Source organism: Thamnophis elegans, chromosome 5 (assembly GCF_009769535.1).
Source record: "Thamnophis elegans isolate rThaEle1 chromosome 5, rThaEle1.pri, whole genome shotgun sequence".
Classification (NCBI taxonomy): domain Eukaryota; kingdom Metazoa; phylum Chordata; class Lepidosauria; order Squamata; family Colubridae; genus Thamnophis; species Thamnophis elegans.
This window is the reverse complement of record NC_045545.1, coordinates 63938991-63959578: the sequence shown is the minus strand read 5'-3', so window position 1 is coordinate 63959578 and position 20588 is coordinate 63938991. Positions and strand designations below refer to the sequence as shown.

The 20588-nt window shown below is 40.6% G+C and overlaps 1 protein-coding gene across 1 annotated transcript in view; it reads right to left on the bottom strand.

Moving 5' to 3' along the window:
• Positions 1-245: 245 nt before the first annotated feature.
• Positions 246-20588, bottom strand: part of LGR6 (leucine rich repeat containing G protein-coupled receptor 6) — a 133481-nt gene continuing 113138 nt past the window's right edge. Inside the window, exons 7-16 of the mRNA XM_032218588.1 lie at positions 18524-18592; positions 17164-17235; positions 15879-15950; positions 14501-14566; positions 12747-12818; positions 10650-10721; positions 9303-9428; positions 7756-7898; positions 2239-2319; positions 246-1495 (exon numbers count right to left, since the gene is read on the bottom strand). Of these exons, the coding sequence (XP_032074479.1) occupies positions 246-1495; positions 2239-2319; positions 7756-7898; positions 9303-9428; positions 10650-10721; positions 12747-12818; positions 14501-14566; positions 15879-15950; positions 17164-17235; positions 18524-18592 (2023 nt within the window). The remainder of the gene's footprint in view (positions 1496-2238; positions 2320-7755; positions 7899-9302; positions 9429-10649; positions 10722-12746; positions 12819-14500; positions 14567-15878; positions 15951-17163; positions 17236-18523; positions 18593-20588) is intronic.

The window sequence follows — 20588 nt, the reverse complement described above, 5'->3', positions numbered from 1 at the left end:
TAATTTCTTAGGCAGCTAGGAATATCCTTATCAGGTTTCACATTGCTGCAGCAGGAGAGGAGGAGGCAGACCCCAGCAGGCTAGGCTGCAAAGGAATTGATGCGATTTTGTTGACCTTGTTTTGAGAAGAAGAAATGCAGTGAGTCACCTTTCCTCCTAGAAGAGCCACTTGCCCAAGCTGTTGGTGTCTCCAGGAGAGGATCTTGTATGATTCATTCATTTACTGAGAGAATGTGGATTGGCTCTTATAAATGAGATGTGAAGGCTGGCGAAGGTGGTTTAGGGAACAAGGCAATCCAAAGGTTGCTCTTTGCCTGTTCTCTGGCTTCTGATGCAATTAGCAGATCATCGTCGGCAAGGTAGGAAGCTTGGGTGGAGAAGCCACTGACATGTCCTCTGGCACCTGCTTTTTGCTGGCAAGGGATCAAAGTCACTGAGGAGAAGCTGTAGGCATCCAGAACCGAGGAACGCCTAGGAGGCAGCCTAAAGAGATCCGGTGCTTTAAATATATCATCCATATCAGAGAAAGGAACAAGAGCTTGAGATGAGTCACATGAGCTCTTCTCTGTATCCTCAGAAATACAGGACTGGGCACAGCTTTCCTGGACCTGACTCTTCTGCTTCAAAAGGCACAAATCATCTCTAAAATGGGGGTTAAAGAGTAAATAAAGCAAGGGATTCACGCAGGCTGGCAGGGGTAGCACCACCAAGAGCACAGACTTGATGACTTCGGGGGTGATGAGAATGAGGCTAAGCATAGAAGAGAAGGTGAGAAAAGCCACCGGGCAGTAAAGAAGGCAGTTGGTGAAGATGAGCCAAGCAACATGTTTGATCATAGCACAGTCCCATACAGAGTCAAATTCGCCTTTCAGCAGGTTGCAATAGAGGCGGATGTACGTCCCAGTGATAATGAGAAAGCAAAGCGTATTCACTAGCACCAAAGCTACCATGAAACCCAACATGGAAGGTTTCCCATCAGGAAGCAGGTGGGGCAGACAGAGAGGGGACGCCCCATACTCCCCAATGGAGAAGAGGGGCAACATTGCAGCCACTGAAGAGAAGAGAAGACAACTTAGGGCACCTGCCTTGATGGTGCCAAAGGAAGGAGCTTTCCTGTACGTCCGCATGCATGATACTGAAAAGCTGCACTGCACGGCAGCAAGGGTTAAGAGAAGAATGGAAGCTTCTGATGCGAAAACAGACAGGAATCCAGTCACTTGGCACCCTGCACCCATCTCCCACCTGGCCCCGTATTTTGCAAAATGACCAAAGGTGACTGCATCCACAAACGCTAGAATAGCACAGTATATCCCCATCAACATATTGGCTCCAGCAATGGATCCAATGATAAACTTGATTGGGGACAGATAGCCTGGCGAGGCGAAGATAACCACTGCAACCAGCCCATTGCACAGCACAGAAACCAGCATGATCAACCAGACACCCAGGCGAACAACCCAGCTTTCAAACAGATGGTCGCAGGGCTTGAAAGGACCTGGAAAGAAAGAAGGAGCCAAATGACTAAAAGGAAGGAAAATTCACTGCAACAATAAGTGGCACAAAAACTGCTGAGCACCCATTCAAAAAATGTCTTATCCATATCGTCTCACTTGCTTTTACAGATGATGACGACGATGCCAACAGAAGGTTACCAAAATAGAGAGCAGCTGTTCCGAGGCCAAAGGCACAAAGCAGAGCCGTGGTAAATTGTCTTAATTCACCATTTTAAGGTCATTGCTGCAATCAAAGTTTTGCAGCTGACCTTTCAGAGAAAAACGGTTCATTTGGGATATTGCATTTGGCTTCCACTAATTGTAGGAAGAAACAAATAAATAGAAGAATAAAAACTCTTCTAGATTACTGAAAAATCTGTTTATTTTCATCTGTGATTTCAACAGATGCGGTGTTTACGCTTTGTGCTATGTCAAAGTGTGGTTTCGTTTTGTATTGTGTGTGATTTCTAAAGTATGTCTTAGGGCTTATTGTGACATGATTCCTCACCCCCCCCCCCACCAATATTAGAAGTTAAATTTTTGCTGTATATAAAAAAGGTAATCAAATTGTTGCATTCATTACCATTGCATTATTCTTAATGCAGTGACAAATACATTTCTTATTCTTCACAGTAGCACCTTTTCATGCCCCTTTTATTTCCAGGTTATTGTGGGCTAGATCAGGGGTGTCAAACCTGCGTAATTGTTGTAAATTATATTGTATGTATTTTAGTAATGTTCTTACCAGGGCTGGGTGTACATTGGATCTTGGTACGAAGTTTTGAATCATCAGGGTCTGCCTGGAAGTCATCCATGTCTAAGTCATCTAAACAGTAATAAAGGAAGAATTACAAGCATGTTGAAACTTAACTTGTTTTTATATTTAGAATGAAACATTTTCCTTTTTTTTTCTTAAAACCATGGCTGTTGAAGTGACATAAATGTCAACTCTGCTGTATTATACGACAGCTCTTCTTGAAAAAAAATATGTTCATGACTTACCATGCTAGGAAACTGAAAATAAACTAAACATATATAATAATTGTTAAAAATAAAAGGACAAAAACAAATTTCCAGACTAGGAAATTATCTTTTATTGAAAAATTACTTCTATAGAGTTACATCCATAAAATAACTACTCTGTAGAGCATTAAAAGGTTGCAGTCTCAAAGGAGATATAGCTACAGTTGGTCCCTTAATACCAAATTGGCAGGAATCAAAGGATATTTCTGTTGTGTGTCCCCCCCCCCCTGAAATTTTGTTGCTTAATTCTAAAGGGACATGTTAGAAGAATTCTAAGTCAGAACAAAAGAGAAAGTACTTTCAGAATTCTTTAAATATATCCCAGGAAATCTAGAACCATATTTTTTTCTTTAATTAAAAAAAGTATTTTTGTGCATGTCATATTTAATTTTCTAGCTTGCCTTGTGAACATTTTCTAATCTTTAATTTTAGATTTTATGATAAGGGCATTGGGTAGTTCCATAGTAGTAGCATATCACTTCTGGAAAGTTTTCTTAAGATAGGGTTGAACCACTAGTTCTGAATCTTCAACAATTTAGCTCCAATTCTAGAAGTGACTCCTGTGACATAGGTTAGTAAATGAACTATGTATTTCACAGGTATAGACTCCAATAAAGAGAATATTTATAGTTCAGGGTTGAAATGAGATATCCTTGGTGCTCTCTGAGCTTGGTTGTTTTCTTGCAGACATTTCATTTCCCAAACTAGGTTACATCATCAGTGCTAGTCCAGGTACAGACGTTCATTAGGTGCAACTTTCTTTCCTTATTCTGGAATGAATGAAAAGCTGTTTCTGTAGATTTTCTACTTTTGTCAATAAAATGATGTAAATCCTACCATTAAGTATTTTCCCCTCCAGTGAAGTTAGTTTTCTGTCTTCAAGAGAAAACTTACACAATACATAATATGATGAATATTTCCAGGAGGTTTGAGAGGGGGGGGGAGGAGGGAGGGAGGGAGGGAGAGGGAGGGAGAGAGGGAGACTGAATTTCAGGTCACTGCTACTGCCTTACAAAGGTAAACCCAGAGCCACCTCAGCCGAACTAGTAAGATGCTGGCACCCAGAGAAGGACCTGTTGCCCAGTAGTCTAGACTTTGCTGTTTATTTTCTTGAAGGTGTTGAGAACATGATTTGGGGCAGTTTTAGAAAAGGTGCATATTCTTTTCCCACAAACATCCTGCCAGAAAAGCAGCCCAGTTATACAAAGGGAGCTATACAGAGCTCCCATTGAACTCGCGAGCAAAAAATGACCTTGTATGCTATTGAATGCATAGCAAGACTCAATGGTCTGATGCACACTATGTGTAAGACCCCTTCTTTTGCTGGCTTGAATCGACTCTGTTTTCTAGTTCTGACTGTGGCTGAACTAAAGATTTTCCAGGAAGAGAAGAGAGCAAACCCTTCTTCCCAGTCATTGGCAAGCAGATGCAGAACCACAGGACTCCACTGTAGATGATAAACTAATGGGCTCCTTGATACTACAAAGTTACTGATAGTGCTGGAAGGTGACAAAAGAAAAAGTGATTCTAGTCAAAGTGGGCGTTCTGTTTCCCAAAGAATGGGAATTAATTCCTACATCAACATGCTCATATCTACACAAACCATCAAGTAACTGAACTATCTGCAAGCACTACCGTATATTCTTTGTCCCTGAAATCAAGACATAGGAATTAAGGGAGGAATGAGTATAAGGCATTCCTATATAGTCAATCAACCTACAATAGGGGAAAATGGTAACTGGAGCAGATATCTAGATATCCTATTTTTAAAAGTAGCAATGACTATTTACCGCTTCATAATGCTTTATAGTACTCTCTACAGCAGGGGTGTCAAACTCATGTTGTCACGGTGTCATCACATGATGTATCGGGACTTTTTTCCCCTTCACTAAACCAGGCATAGGCGTGGCCAACACATGACGCATCTGATCCCTGGGCTGGGAGTTTGACAGTCCTGCTCTAAGCGGTTTACTGAGTCAGCATATTGCCCCTAAAAATCTGGGTCCTCATTTTACTGAACTCAGAAGGATGGAAGGCTGAGTCAACCTTGAGCCAGTCAGGATCAAACTCCTGGCAGTGGGCAGAGCCAGCCTGGAATACTGCATTCTAACCACTGTGCCACCACAGCTCTTATTATTATTTCTTCATCTCCAAAAAATATAGAGCAAGGGGCTAGACAGGGGAAGTTTATGATAACACAAGACTACCAATTAAATATAAATTCTAATCAAACCCAGAAACCATTAATCAGATTGCAAGCAGAGGTGTATCCCTTCAATCTTGGAACCATATCTGTCCAAATTTGAGAAACTGTTCCCATAGCTATAATATAATATATTAATATAGTATGATAAGACCATTATACTTTAGGTCACAATTTAAAAACAGGATCTAAAAGGAGCGAGGGTTAGCAAGTCCTCTCTCCCCAGTAGTCTGCATCAAATAAGTTTCTCATTTCAAGTCCACTCTCAGTCTAGATACTGGGCGCGTGTGTGGGCTGCATGTTTATGCAATCATGTCATGCCACAAACAAACAATCAATGTGGTGGTTTGAGAATTCATATACTTCCATCAATGTTTTTGCATGTCTCTTGCAACTTCATAGAAATCCTCCACCACCACAGAAGGATTTGCATACTAGACAAATCTTCTACCTAGTAGTCACAAGGCATCTAGTTATATAGACTTTTTTTCTGAAGTGAATCTAAGTCTTTCTTTTGAAGTACATGTACAGAAGTTGTGATAAAAGACTGAGACTAGTCATAAACATTACAGAAGCAGTGGAAGTGTACAGATGGTGTGATAATCATTTACAGGTAATCCTTGGTGTTCAACCATTCTTTTAATGACCATTCAAAGTTATAGGAGCCGCAGTGGCGCAGTGGTTAGAATGCAGTACTGCAGGCCACTTCTGCTGTCTGCCGGCTGCCTGCAATTCGCCAGTTCAAATTTCACCAGGCTCAAGGTTGACTCAGCCTTCCATCCTTCTGAAGTCTGTAAAATGAGGACCCAGATTGTTGGGGTAAAAATGCTGACTCTGTAAACTGCTTAGAGAGGAATGTAAAGCACTGTGAATATATAAGTGCTATAGCTAGTGCTATTGCTATAATGGAAAAAAGTGAGTTATAACCAGTCGTCACACTTACAACATACACACAGCATCCCATGGTCATGTGATCCAAATCTGGGTGCTTGGCAACCAGCATGTATTTACAACAGTTGCAGCTCCCTGGGGTCATAGGATTACCACTCGCAATCTTTGCCTAAGTCAGATTCACTTAATGACAGTATGACTCATTTAACAGCTGTGGTGAGTCTCTTAACAACTGTGGCAAAAAAGCAATTGCTCATAAAACTGAGCACAACTCACTTAACAACCACCTTGCTTAATAACAGAAATTTTGATCTCCATTGTGATCGCAAGTGGAGGACTGCTTATATACTTTATTCCAGTAGTTCTGGTCCTGTTTGCCAGGGAGTCTGCCTTAAAGGCTGTGCTGAAAGGACATCTAAATAAGGCGGAAGTATTGTTGTTAAGGAGAAAGCTTATTCTGGATGGGGTTGCGGTTCTCTACAAACAGACTGGCAATTGGAGAGAGCACTTTGCGTTCTGCTGCCACTGGATTTGCAGGTAATAGTACTATTAGGAGTGGATTTGCACACATATGGCTCTAGTGCCAACTATAACCCTTCCTGAACTGACCTGGTTTAGCAACAATTATCATCACCTTGGGCACAACTCATATTGATGAATGCAATGGGACTATTTTTAAAAAGCATCTTAAAAATGTGAGTGGTCTAAAATGTGTTACCCAGATTTCTAATAGGAACCAGATATAGGGACAAGGTGTGCTGGCTACCAATTATCCGCCATCTAAAGTGCTGAGGCTGACCTCTGAAGTTTTAAGCACCTTAGGGCCTCCCTGTCTGAAAGACTACCTTTACCCCTAAGCACTTGCCCATTCAATTCCTGTGTCTGTGTTTGTGTGTGTGTGTGCATGTGTGTCAGGGGTGGGTTCCTGCCACTTCTAACCTCTTCTATAGAAGAGGTTCCACAAATCTACAGTGCCATTTAGAAACGGTTCCAGCTCCCCCCCCGCGCCCCCCCCCCCCCGTCAGCACATCATCAAGATGAAGAGCGAGAGGAGGAATTCTGGGAGTTGAAGTACACAAGTCTTAAAGCTGTCAAGTTTGAACACCCCTGGGGGTTTTTTTTTCTAAAGGGTTAGGGGTGCAAGGGTCTTGTGACTTGACAGCTTTAAGACTTGCATGCTTCAAATGCCAGAGTTTCTGAGCCAACATTTTGGTTGCTAAGCAAGAGCGTTGTTAAGTGAGTTTCACCACATTTTACAAGTTGGCCACGTCCACCCGGCCACATGGCTGGCAAGCCACTCCCACCCAGTCACATGGCCGGCAAGCCACTCCCACAAAGCAGGCCACACCTATAGTAGAAGTTCTAAAAAATTTTGAAACCCACCACTGATGTGTGTGCACATGCACAGTCTTCACTGACTCCTGGTAATTACCTGGACAGGTCCCTGCAGTTTTCTTGGCAAGAGTTTTGGAAGTAGTTTGTCACTGCTTTCTTCCTAATCCCGAGAGAGAATGACAAGCCCAAAGTCACCCAACTGGCTTCATTCAACTCATGCTCTCCTGGTGCTTTAAGCAATCTGGCTTTCTAATAATAAATAAATACCCCAAATACAGATAGTCCTCAACCTATGACAGTAGATGAGCCCACAATTATGGTTGTAAGTTGTTGCAGTCAGTAAGTGGTCCCTATGTGACTGGACCCAATTTTATGATATTCTGTGTGGCAGTCATTAAGCAAATGTCATGGTCATTAAACAAATCTATGGGTTTGGTTTTGATTTTTTTGCTGGAAACTGACAAAAAACATAAAAAAATTGCAATCACATAACTGAGGCTGCAAATAGCCGTAAAAGTGAGCTGGCTGCCCAGTCACAAAATGTGATCACGTTACCTCAGGGCATGCGTGTGCAGCTGTCATAGCTTCAAAATTTGATCATAAGTAGATTGGGGGGGGGGATTATAACTTCAAGTGGTCACTAAGTGACCCATCATAAGTCGAGGACTACATGTAAAAAGAGCTTGGGTAGCCTTTCCCTTCCAATAGTATTCCTGCATTTGTTATTGTAAGCTGTACCTCAGATTTTGCAAACTTAAATTTTGCAAACTTAAAAGGCAGAAGCAGCCTAAAATCAAAACTTGATCTTACAATGATCAAGTCCCAGGGTCCTCTTGTAGCCATCAACATCCTCAGGACTCATGTCCTCCGGGTCCCACTGACTGGAGATTTTGAAGACGTTGCCACAGGCTCCATAGGCACAGCACTGGTAGGCATAGGGAACCTCCAAGACCCTATGAAGAAGAACATAGGATTATCAGTTATGGTACATGCTGCCATTCTGCACCCAAATGGGCATAGAAATAGATGTTGGAACTAAGGTGGCTTTGTTTTGTTTGCAAATTGAACACGGGAAGGGATAAAGTTAAGCTGGAGAATTCCCAGATCAAAGATCTTGACCCTTTGACACTCTCACAGTAGAAGGGCATTTTACATGGGTATTTTACAAGCAGACTTGCAAACAATCAATCACCCTCCTTTCACACAACCACTAAAGGTGCAGAGGACCATAATTCTAAATATGCAAGAGATCAGTATCTATTACTTTGCATGTAATGGACACCCAGCACAATACTCATGTGTTGTTGTTTTTTTGCATTCTCAGTATATCACGTAGTATAGTAATATTGAAGACTAAGATTATGCTGTGCATGTCAGTCCAACTAACACACAGAAAAAGGGCAATGAGCAAGAAGCAGGAAGTGTAGAAATAAACTTCCTTAGGAGACCTTTGCCAAGAGTATAGAAAAGTGACAGCCTTTTGGAAGTTAGTGAAGAATGAACATTTCTTGATAGCCACTCAAATGTAATTATTCACCATGAGTATTTTATAATCTTACATTGTCAGGTTTAGTTTTTTGGTTTTGCTTTGTTGTGAATTTGCATGGTGTTACATATTGTAAACAGATGATTCAAAATTTAAACTTTTCAGGGCTAGAAATTTAAATTGGTAAAGGTAAGAAATGGTTATGATGTCCAAAGTGCTTCTTTTGATTCTGGATATGCATGCATAAATGTATGAATGTATAAATTTTGATTAATTTAACCATCACTCCCTCTCTCTGGAAACTAATTTTGTAAATATGGTTAAGGATTCCTGACAGATAATTTCTAGCACCATTTTTATAGAACTGTATTTCCCAAGATTGCCTGGGAAAGATAAAACAATTAAATGGGCATACATAAGTATATATTTGTATCATATCCAAGTGCCCTCTTAGTATTCTCTGTGTTTACAGGAATATAAAATATGGAAATTCTATGCCCTATTTGCATAGTTTATTAATTTATATTCCTGCAAATACAGAGATCATTAAATCTCTTTATAGAATCAGAACTAATCATGTGTTAGCTGCCTGTATTATAACCAAATTGGTGCTTTCTTTGTATCAGACTAATAGGTTACCATGCTGATTGCTTTGTGTGTGTGAGTTTGGATAATGCCCATGACAAGCCATTCAATGGCTCATCAATTTCTCAAGTCAATGATGAACACAGAGTGCAAGCAGGAGCTGCTCAAACCTTTAGCTGAACTGAATTATATGGAACTGCCTAGTAAAGACATAGACAGCAAAAGTCAGATCGAAGTAAATTAAGTTTTGGTCCCTGGGAAGCCAGAAATTAGAAATGAAGCTCACCTTATCTTGGGGAAACTTTCTTTAGTGAATGCTTCAGACAGTGCAGGATTGCCTTTGAGCTTCAGATGAGTCAGTCCACCCAAGCCAGCCAATGGAAGCATCACCAATTGATTGTCAGTCAAATCCCTGTGACAGACAAAAGCACAGGACCCATTGGAATGGACAGAAAGAGGCGTGGGGGACTCAGTGCAGCAGCATCTCAGCATTTGATTTAGCATGTATACAGTTGCTGCTTCAATTAAGTTTTGCCTTCAGTTCTTGATTATTTTAAAGCTAATAAGTATTTTGGGGGTGAGTTGATGGGCTATTGCTGGGAATAAAGCAAGAAAGAAGCATGTGTTTCTATCAGAATTCTGACTAAACTGATACCTTTGCTTTTGTATGTGTTTTAGAAGTAGAGCTACACCAGGTAATAAATTAATAGCAGTGATGAGTTGGGACTAATCTGTGCTTGTACTGTATGGGGACAGGCAGGAAAGGTCTGATCAGTGGTTTGGCCCTGGAAACTGGCAGACTCAGTCCAATCAGTGAGCAGATGAGGTCAACCCATTCCTGGATGCTATCTCCACCTCAATGGAGAAAGAAGCAGCTATGAGTGCCAACCTGTAAGGGAAGAAGCGATTAAAATAGCTTCTTTCATGTGACATAGTTTTGATATCTTAGAAATGAAATATGAATACTTGGCTCTATAAACAGATTTAATGTTTTCCTTTTAGTCTCATAGATGGTTGCAGCACCTTAACATTGCAGAACATGGTAAACATCAGCATAACGATCCGTTATACACTGTAGACCATTTTATTAGTCCCTACTGGCCACTCACCTTACAACCACGGCTTTTATAGAACTAGTGGCACCATAACACCTTTGGCTTACTTAGATATCTTTATATTTCAGTTTCTACAAAAAGCAATAACTAAGTCAATAAGTTAACTTAGTTAACTACTGTAAGTTAACTTGCAGTCAATAAGGTATCAATATTATATCCAAATATCTCCAGCTTAAATGGCGAAGCTTAATAGTTTGCTATTTCTATGCAGGCTACCTAAATTTGCCATGATTCCTTGAAGCTAGGGAACTCAGTTTGTGTACCTGATCTTCTACTTTCAGCCATCATCTTTAAAGAAACCAAACAGATTTTTTTTATTTTTTCTCCTTCTGTTCATGCATTTTATATCTTCGCCATATAATATCATCAGGTGACTACAATAGTTGATATGTCCATATAATTTACTCAGCAATAAAACCAAAGTGGTTTGCCATGGCCTTTTTCTGGGCATTTCCCAATCACCCTGAGGCTTAAATGTCTATGGAGAGCATATATCTGTCCTATGCAATGTAACTTACAGCTTGATGAGGGAATGAAGCATCAGAAAAGCTTCAGAGTGGATAAACTGAATGTAATTCCAACTCAGGTCTCTGCAAAGCAAAATACATATTGTGATGGGAAATATGCTTTATATTCATTTTTTTCCAACTTGCTGCTCTCTAGGTAGCGATTTTATGTACAATAATTGTTTTATAAATAGTTAATCAATTTTATTGTCTGAAAATTATTAGAATTATAATTCAACATATTTAGAAGGCATTAGAGAGGACAAATGTAAGATTATAGATGCTGATCCTGTTTGCTTTGCACAGTTACCCATTATAACCAAAGCCAATATGTTCAATTTAATTATTGGGATGCCAACTTCTTGAAAGTCAAAGTCAATTCCTGAATTGTGCTCAGAGAAATTCATGTTTGCATGAAGATTTATGATAACTTCTCTTTTGCAGAATATCTGTTTTTATTAACCACATATGTCTTTATTGCAACTGTATTGAAAACTCATTTTTAGAAACCATAATTTCTTACCTGACTTTTTCTACATTCCACTTTTTATACAGTTTATACAGTTGGTATACATAATACTTGCAATCTGCTTTGAAGGACATTGATTAGAGGAAGGCAACACAGTACCATCTAAACCTTAGATGACAATTCCTATCAGCTTGTTCTGGTATGAGCAGTGGCAAAATTGCCTGGCACTGGGTTTTAGATGTAGTAGAAAATTCTTTAAAAATAATAAATTTAAAAAGATAAAGTATCTGGTAACATAACAAGCTATTTGAGGTGGCCAAATAATTTCTCTGGGGGAAAAAACATTCTATAACAAAGCTGCTTTCAGAAATTCTAAAGATTTCTTATTCCCAATTGTGCCCTTTGCATGCAAAATGATTTCCAGGTCAAAACAAATTAATGGATATTAATGATAGACCTCTCAGTGAGGAGATACAACAGATTTTCTTTTCCATCCCCATCTTTCATTATACCTGGAAGCGCCCCACATTTGATGAATGAAGGAAAACTCAGGAACTGTCAAGGTGGCCTAATTATTTGATGCCATCTTTATAGTTATTGCTTTCCATGTACCATGGCCTTTCCTAGTTCAGGGTTACCACAAATAGTCTTCAAAAATTTGGTAACTGACAGATTATTTATGTCATCTAGTTGGCATCCAAATATTTTCAGTCCAATTACAACCATATGGAAGCATAAGGAGCAATGAACATGGAAGTAATTTTCCATATGGCGGCTTACACAAATTGTCCGCTGATGGCACTTTTGCTTCTACTATTATTCCATTTGGGAAAAGCTGTTAGAAACTGGAGCATTTGTATTTTCCCAAACTTTAGACTTCTAGTGGGTGTGAGAGAGATTGTGTGTCTCTGTGTACATTTGAATACTAATAAGTCATGTGGTGCTATTAAAATATCTTCTAACCCATATTCCAAAAACTGGTATAGGGAAAGGGAGAGAAATCAACACTCGGGGCTTTGGGGTTAAAAGAATCGGCATATACTGGTAATTACTTTTTGCAGAGAACTTAAAATAGTTTACAGGCTAGCAAATTAATGGTGAATCTTGTTCATTAAATATTTTGTAGATAAAAATTGGAAATATTATCAGTTTCTCCTCCTGTTTGTGATTTTGAAGAAGGTAACATACCATAGTTTTTTTTCACAGAGTATGTGTGAGAGAGAGATGACACAACAAAGGCAGCTTTCCCCAATATGATGTCTTACCGATGATTGGAACTTTTCACTCCCCAAATCGCTATCTAGCACAATCACTAGCCATGCTGGCGAATGATTGCAGAATCAGAGAACATATATTATAATCCAACATTTCTGGAGAGTACCATGTGGGAAAGACTTATTCTGTAGTCATATTTTAAACTCATTTTGTAGAGTGCTTTTGTAGGCCTGAGTCTATGCTTAACTGTATTGGGATCAAATGTTGGGTGACCATGGGCTAACAGGCCAACTTGTTTGAAGAATTCTTTATATAATTGAGCCTGTAATCTTGTCAAGAGCACAAAGCCTTATTCAGTTCACAATCTCCTGACTCTTTTCTTCTATCACAGAAGGCCCTGAGAGCTCTCTGACGGCTGTACTTACAGGGAGCGGAGGGCTGTGAGCTGCCCAAAGGTGTCTGCTCCAATTTCGTGGATACAGTTGTGCTGAAGGCCACTGCAAAGACAGAAAGGCTGCAATGAGAGAGAAAAACTTGCTTCACTGGCAACAGAAGAAAGCACTTCTGCAAAGAAGGTTACATCTATTAAGGATTGCATGGGATTCAAATTTCAAGGGGAAAGTGGGTCAAGGAACATACCCACCCAATCCTCTCCCACCCTTTTCTCCTTGAAGAGCCTCAGGCTTGGGGCAGCACACTATTCAAATCAAAAGCATGCAAGTAACAACATTTCTTTTTACCAAGAATTCCCAGGCCTCTTCAACATCTGCTCCTGCTATGGAGCTTGGAGAGCTCCATGACACAAGATGATATTCTCGGCCCCAAGAATACCATATCTAAAGGGGACAGGCAGAAAACACTGGAGACTCTGTGCTTTCATGTCTTGCTTTCACTGTAACCTTTGCAACTCAAACTCAGTTATAAAATATTTTGGAGGCTCCCATTATTCTCAGCACCAGAACAATACAAAGATTAATTCAAGCTTTTATGTTATCTACTGGTCTCTGTAATAAGAGAGAAAGGTTTACTTTACTTTATTGTTATTGCACCTTGTACAATGAAATTAAATGCCACTTTCAGTGTACATTATAACTATAAAAATAAAACACAAACACACATCTTTCTCATTCTATGCAATTGAATTGAAAACCCCTGATTCTGCATTAATATTACAATACACAGTATAATTCAATATAGTTTACTGCTCTGGGATAGAAGCTGTTTTTCAGCCTATTTGTCCCTGTTTTTATGATCCTGTACCGTCTGCCAGGTGGTAATAATTCAAAAAAGGGTTCCCAGGATGAGATGGATCTTTAAGAATGTTTTGAACTTGCAGCAGGAGTTATAAAGCTTTTCCAAAGAGCGGAGAGGGCAACCAATGACCCTCTGGGCAATGACATTAACCCCCTGGAGTGCTGTGCTATCTGCCACTGTACAATTAGCAAACCATACAAAGGTGCAGTAAGTTAAAATACCCTCTAGGGCAGTGTTTTTCAACCTTTTTTGTGCAAAGGCACACTTTTTTCATGAAAAAAATCACGAGGCACACCACCATTAGAAAATGTTAAAAAATTTTAACTCTGTGCCTATATTGACTATATATAAAGTAATTTTCCCACGGCACACCTTACACTATGTCACGGCACACTAGTGTGCCACGGCACAGTGGTTGAAAAACACTGCTCTAGGGTGCGGTGGTAGAAGGTCACCAGCAGTTTTTCATTCAGCTTTTGTTTCCTGAGAAGTCTCAAGTAGTATAATCTCTGCTGGGTCCTTTTGACCAGTGCTGCAATGTGAGATCCTCTTTTATGATAACACCCAAAAACTTAAAACTAGCCACTTGCTCCACTCGGTCTCCATTGATAAGCAAGGGCTGGATGTCTGATCTAGTTCTTCTATAATCCACTATACGATCCTTGGTCTTATTGGTGTTAAGGACCAAGTTATTGTCTCCACACCACGAAAGCAACTGGTCCACCTCATCTCGAAGGTGAGTGATAGAAAGAGAGGAAGAATGTGTCGTCCCCCCCCTCCCAAATCTTTGAGATATAAAATTTTCAGAGGAGTCCAGACTAGGTCACTGTATACCAGGTTTAAGCTCTGAATTGTTCACACATACCCACCAGATGCTCAATAAGTTACTTGGATGTGGGAATTTCACAGCAAAGCTTACACTTACATTTCTTCCAGCTTCTGGCACTGATGAAAACTGGGCAGTTTCTCAATGTGATTGTGCGCAAGCTCGCTGTGTGGAAAATAACAAAGGTTAGAACAAAGCCAGTCTTCTTAAAGGCCCTCTTGGCATGCATATGGTACACAGGAAGGGAGTGCATGACCTCAGGCTATGCAGCTGGGGAAGCAGGAAACCCCACAGACAGGTAAATCTTCTTGTACCCAACTGATGCTTGGCACTGCTCCTTTTATTCATTTCATTATCCGGTTTCTGGTATTATTCTTTGATTACCCCAATCCATTTCTTATTAACTTGTCTATTACGCCCAATTGAATAAAAATAAAAAAACAACTATAAACAACTCTTATCTAGTGTTTCTTCAAAACAACAGAGGGCTTTGAAGCTCTTCAAAAAAAGCCCACAATAAAATAAGTCCAGCAACAAGTGGAAAGCTGCTGCAAGTTCTCCATTACTGCTTTAGAAGATGACAAACGCACATTATCCCCACATGTTAGAGCAGCATAACATATGCTTTCATGTTGCCTCAATTTATGTAAGGTATTTTTGAACGATGTTCAAAATAACATAACTTAAGAAGACTAGAATAAATAAAAAATGTTCAGCATGGACACAATCCCAAATATTAATAAATGTGATGCCATTACATTACTTTAAAACAGCTTTGTTTGTGTGCTGGGAATGTTCAAGTGCTCGATTCTTATTCTACAGCCCCCTCCCTGTGTCTCAATTGCAGCAGGGTTTCCATCAACTTGAACTAAAGCATTTTTTTTATTTCAGACATGATTTTTTTCTCTCTCCATCCCCACCCTTGCTTTTTTGTAACCAGGGCTCTCAATTTATGCAAGAAATCTGAAAAAGGGCACAGATATAATCATACAGTTCCCTTATTATCAGTTCCTGGAATGGAGAAAGAAAGCAAATTAAGCACTTGTCATGACTGTACAAAAGAACCCTGATAGCAATAGCACTTAGACTTATATACCGCTTCACAGTACTTTATAGCCCTCTCTAAAAGACAGCATATTGCCCCCAACAATCTGGATCCTCCTTTTGCAGACCTCGGAAGGATTGTAGGCTGAGTCAACCTTGAGCCTGGTGAGATTTGAACTGGCAAATTGCAAGCAGCCGGCAATCAGCAGAAATAGCCTGCACTACTGCATTCTAACCACTGCGCCACTATGGCTCTTATATCTTGTTTTTATATATATATATATATATATATAAATAAATAAATATATTGTTCAGCAAAAGACCTGTGAATGGTGTAGTGGTGATAAAGGCAGCAAAAGACCTGTGAATGGTGTAGTGGTGATAAAGGCAATTCCCCAAAGCCTGAAGAAAGCAAAATGTACTTATAACTCACAGAACCCGTAGGCTTGCCAACTGTTGACACATTCCTCCAGGAAGCAAATGGATTCCAGCCTGGGTTAAAGTCCTGCAGGAGAGAGGGGAAAGCATACTTCACACCATCCTTTACTTCATCAAGGGCTCAAGACAGCACAAATCAGGATAGTCAATGGGAAGCCTGTTCAATAAATGATTGGTGTTACATGAAAAGATATTTACCACAAAGCATGTGAACATCTTCTTGACATTGCGACATACTTTCCAAGACTCATTTGTACTCATTTATTTGAAGGAAATTAAGAAAACAACACAGAGATGGGTTGGAAAGTTTTCCTTAGATTTCCCCCCCCCCCCCCCCCCAGTTTCTAAACTCACATAATCCTCTGTTATCCCAATAGAAAAATGAAACAGGGAAATGGATATATAATTGGTTCAACAGCTGTTCCTAGGTAAAACAATGCAGAATAATGGTACTTTTCCAGATATAGGAGGATACAAAGATTTATGTGAGGTGGCATTGCTAAAAATGATGTGCAAACATGCTTTTTCAGTTTTTCATTTTCCTGAAAGATTATGTTTTTTGGAACAGGGATGGGAAAACTATGGTTCTCCAGATGTTGTTCAACTAAAATTCACAGCTGTCCCAATCTGCATCACTGAGGTAAGGAATGCTGGGAGACACAATAGAGCAACATTGGAACGGAAGGCTATGAGTGCTGAGTTAGCATCTGATACCAAATGTGAGCAATTAGGCTGCTTCTTGAACATGGCAGAAATTTGAGTAGGCAAAATATGCATTTTGAGTCAGAAATGAGGAAATTGGCAGTATATTTCTGCCTTAGAAATCAGTGACACAACACATTCACACATAACAGCATCCACAGCAAAGCACAATGATGTCAAAATGACAATATGAATTTGATGACATCATTATGCAAATAAATAGTTGCATCATGATGTCTAATGCGAATCTCATACCTGGCAGCAATTGCATGAGGGTCTTGTCACACAGGTTTTATCTTTTTCCTTCTTCCTTCCATCTCTGGGACTCTCACGCACAGAGATATCCACAGGAGGGGAAAGGCAATGATGAAGGTACTACAATGCCATGACATAAATGGCACTTTTATGCACACTATCTCAATGTAAAAGAACAGTCCTTAGGTTATTTATATCACAATACTATTTCACTATTCTGCCATCATAAGGATTAGTACGAATGCTTATGAAATTACTTGTAAATATAATTGAAAGACTGGGGATCCAGAAATGCCCCTGAATTTTATGGTGCTATTTCTTACATAATTTGAAGTACAGGATTTCCAGCAAATGCTTTCTCTGGAATAGCCTGGATGTTGTTGTTATGGAAGCCCCTTTAAACAAACAAACAAAAATGCTAGGATGATTAAAAGAAAGAGAGCAGGAAAACTTAAAATTTATTGCACAGCTGTATGAATAATGATTGAATGGGACAAATGGACAGATTCCTCTTTTGCTGAATCCACATGGCTGGAAGCTGACATAAATCATGCTCCCCAGCTGCACGGACATGCAAACATATTAATAATTTTATTTTATTTGTCAAATAACCTCTTAATGTATCCTGCACGAAAACAAAAATTGTGTTTAAATCCTCCAATTCCTCCATGATATAAGTGAGTTTGTGTGTATAGTTTTATGGGATGGAAATATGGAATGAAAATTGTAAACCAAATACCATAATTGACTTTTTAGTAAATCTGAATTAGAGCAATTGTCTAGTATCATATGGCAATCAGGAGTTCTATCATCAGAGTATGGATTATGGATTAAGTACAAGAGACATCCTCTTCGCTCAAAAAAGTCAACAAGGTAAACTTGAGAGTCTACATCTGTATCCTGGGAGCAGTGTAATTTCATGTCACCAAGGCAACTAAAGTATTCCAGTTGAGTGGAATGCAGAAACTGGAACAGAGGTGGGTTCCTACAAGTTCGCACCTATTCGGTAGAACCGGTTCGTCAAATCTACTGAACCGGTTAGAAGAGGTTCCACCAGTGGACCCAGAAAGCAGGTCACACCTACAGAAGAAGTTCCAAAAAATTTTGAAACCCACCACTGAACTGGAAGCATCATCCACACAATTAGCAGCATGCGGATATGCCTTAATGCCTGGGAAATCTACTCATAGTGCATGAACCTTGCTTGAGATGTCACAAATTGTCCTTGTCATAAAAGAATGAATGGACCAGTGATGTGGAAAAGGGAAATCTACCAAAAGTAATAATTAGAAGCCCAAAACTTTTCCTGGGAGCAGAGAAACAGCAGGAGCAGCAAAAATTAGCCAAGGATAAAGAAAAGTATATCCCTGTTAGTTCTGTGTGCTTTTAATGGCTCTATCCAGACCTATAAGTGTGTACATATGTCATCACTAGGGTCAAAGCCATCGTTAATAAAGTTCACAGCAGATTCCCTGCTGGTAATTAACAGTATGGAAATTTTACAATACACTAATGATGTCTGTGAAACATTTAACTGCCATGCTGGATATGATCAAGCAGAATTATGGAGAAATGGTGAAAGAATGCCCATTAGGGTTTGGGATGGTAGTTTGCCCACATTAGAGTTGAGCCCAAATGATCTGTTTGAACATTATTCTTACAGAAAGAAAATAAAAGTCTTACAGCTCTTGAAGTCTATTGAGTGACTTAATCGCCATTGGAAATTCCACCAGCTCATTATAATTTAGGTCCCTGGGAGGAAAAAAAGAAGACAAAATCAACATTAATAATTTTGGAAAAGCTCACCAGAGTGTAACATTGCAAAGGGTTAGAAAAGGTTACTAGATGAGTTTTCCAGAATCATTCTGTCACATGACTTTAAAAACCATGATATTTCAAAGAGATGTTATAAGAATCTTTTGGTCTGGGCCCAAATAGCCTAGAATCTCATAGGGAAATGTGGTTTTTTTTTTTGGCTCTATAACAATTGTTCCTGGTGTTTCCTCTTAGATATGTCCAGACTACCATTTCAGTTTAGCCTAATATTTTACTGCCTGCTCTATTCCCTTTATTATCCTAAAAAAATGGAAATATAGCAAAATATTTTTTCTCAGTCTGATAGCCTCCAAGTTTGTTGAAAACACACTTGACTGAGGATTCTTGGAACAGTAGTTCAATACATTTGGAGGATCGCAGGCCAGTAAAGGCTGCTTTAGTGTATGTTTAAATGTTTCATTGCAGCTCACTCCAACGGCAGTAAGAAGCTAATACAGCAGCCTCAGTATTTGCTGCCAGGACAAGCAATGTACGACAACTTTAAATACATGTAAAAAATGTACCTGCCATTCTAATAGCCCATCATTTACTTACTAGGTTGACAGACAGGTATTTGTCACATTTTCCAAAAGAGATAAAAGTCTAAAAATGTGTCGTTCCCTCATTGGACATGTCATGTATGAACTAGTTCCTGGATCTTAAAAAAAAGGGCAGTATAACCCAAACTCTGATAAATATTTTTTCATACATTACCGGGGAAGGAGGGTTCGCTACGTCACAGAGATCCCTCCTTCCGGCCCTATGAGTCCCACTCCGAGGCCAGATGGCGCGGGTAATCAGGACCCTGGTCTCAGGCTGTTGTCGCTAAATGCCAGGTCTGTTGTTCACAAGGCTCCCCTCGTCCGGGACTTAATTTTAGACGAGAGGGCAGACCTGGCATGTATTACTGAAACCTGGCTGGGCACAGAAGGAGGAGTCCCCCTTGTAGAGATGTGCCCAGAAGGGTTTCAGGTGCTTCATCAGCCGAGAGCCCAGGGAAGGGGTGGCGGTGTGGCTGTTGTTATCCGGGAGTCTCTAGTACCTCGTAGGGTCCCTGCTCTGGAGCTTGTCGGGTGTGAGACTCTGCTGGTGAAGTTGGACCTCAAGGGTCAAGTGGGTCTGCTGCTAACGTACCTGCCTCCCAACTATGTTGCAGCAGCCCTCCCCTCGCTCCTCGAGTCAGTAGCCGAGCTGGCAATTGAGTTCCCCAGGCTTATGGTTCTGGGGGACTTCAATTTGCCATCGCTCGGTGAACACTCTGATGGGGCGCAGGAGTTCATGGCTTCCATGACAGCCATGGGCTTGACCCAGGTAATTCGGGGCCCAACCCACTCAGCGAGTCACATGCTCGACCTCGTATTTCTCTCGGAGCAGTGGATCTGTGATCTTGGTCTGAGGGGTAATGAGACCATACCCCTGTCGTGGTCAGACCACTGCCTACTGAGGCTTGACTTCCGGAGGCCAAACCCCCACCGTAGGGAGAAGGAACCGACCAGGTGGTTCCGCCCCAGGCGACTGATGGACCCTTTGAGGTTCCAGACGGAGCTTGGGGTTATTCCTGATACTCTCGCCCACAGTTCGGCGGAGACTCTGGCTGCTGCCTGGTACTCGGCGGCATCGGAGTCTCTCGACCGGATTGTGCCACTACGGCCCCTCCGGGTCAGCAGATCCCGGAGGCCTCCTTGGTTCACCGAGGAGCTCTGGGAGAAGAAGCGCCGAAGGAGACGCCTAGAGCACTTGTGGAGGTCCGATAAGTCCGAGTCGAACCGAGCACTCCTAACAACTTGCACCAAGGATTACATCAGGGCACTTAGGGCAGCAAAAAGATCTCATATTGCCACCTTGGTTGCGTCTGCTGAGTCCCGCCCAGCCGCCCTGTTTAGGATAACCCGTTCCCTCCTAAATAGGAGGGATACGGGGGAACCCTTGCAGG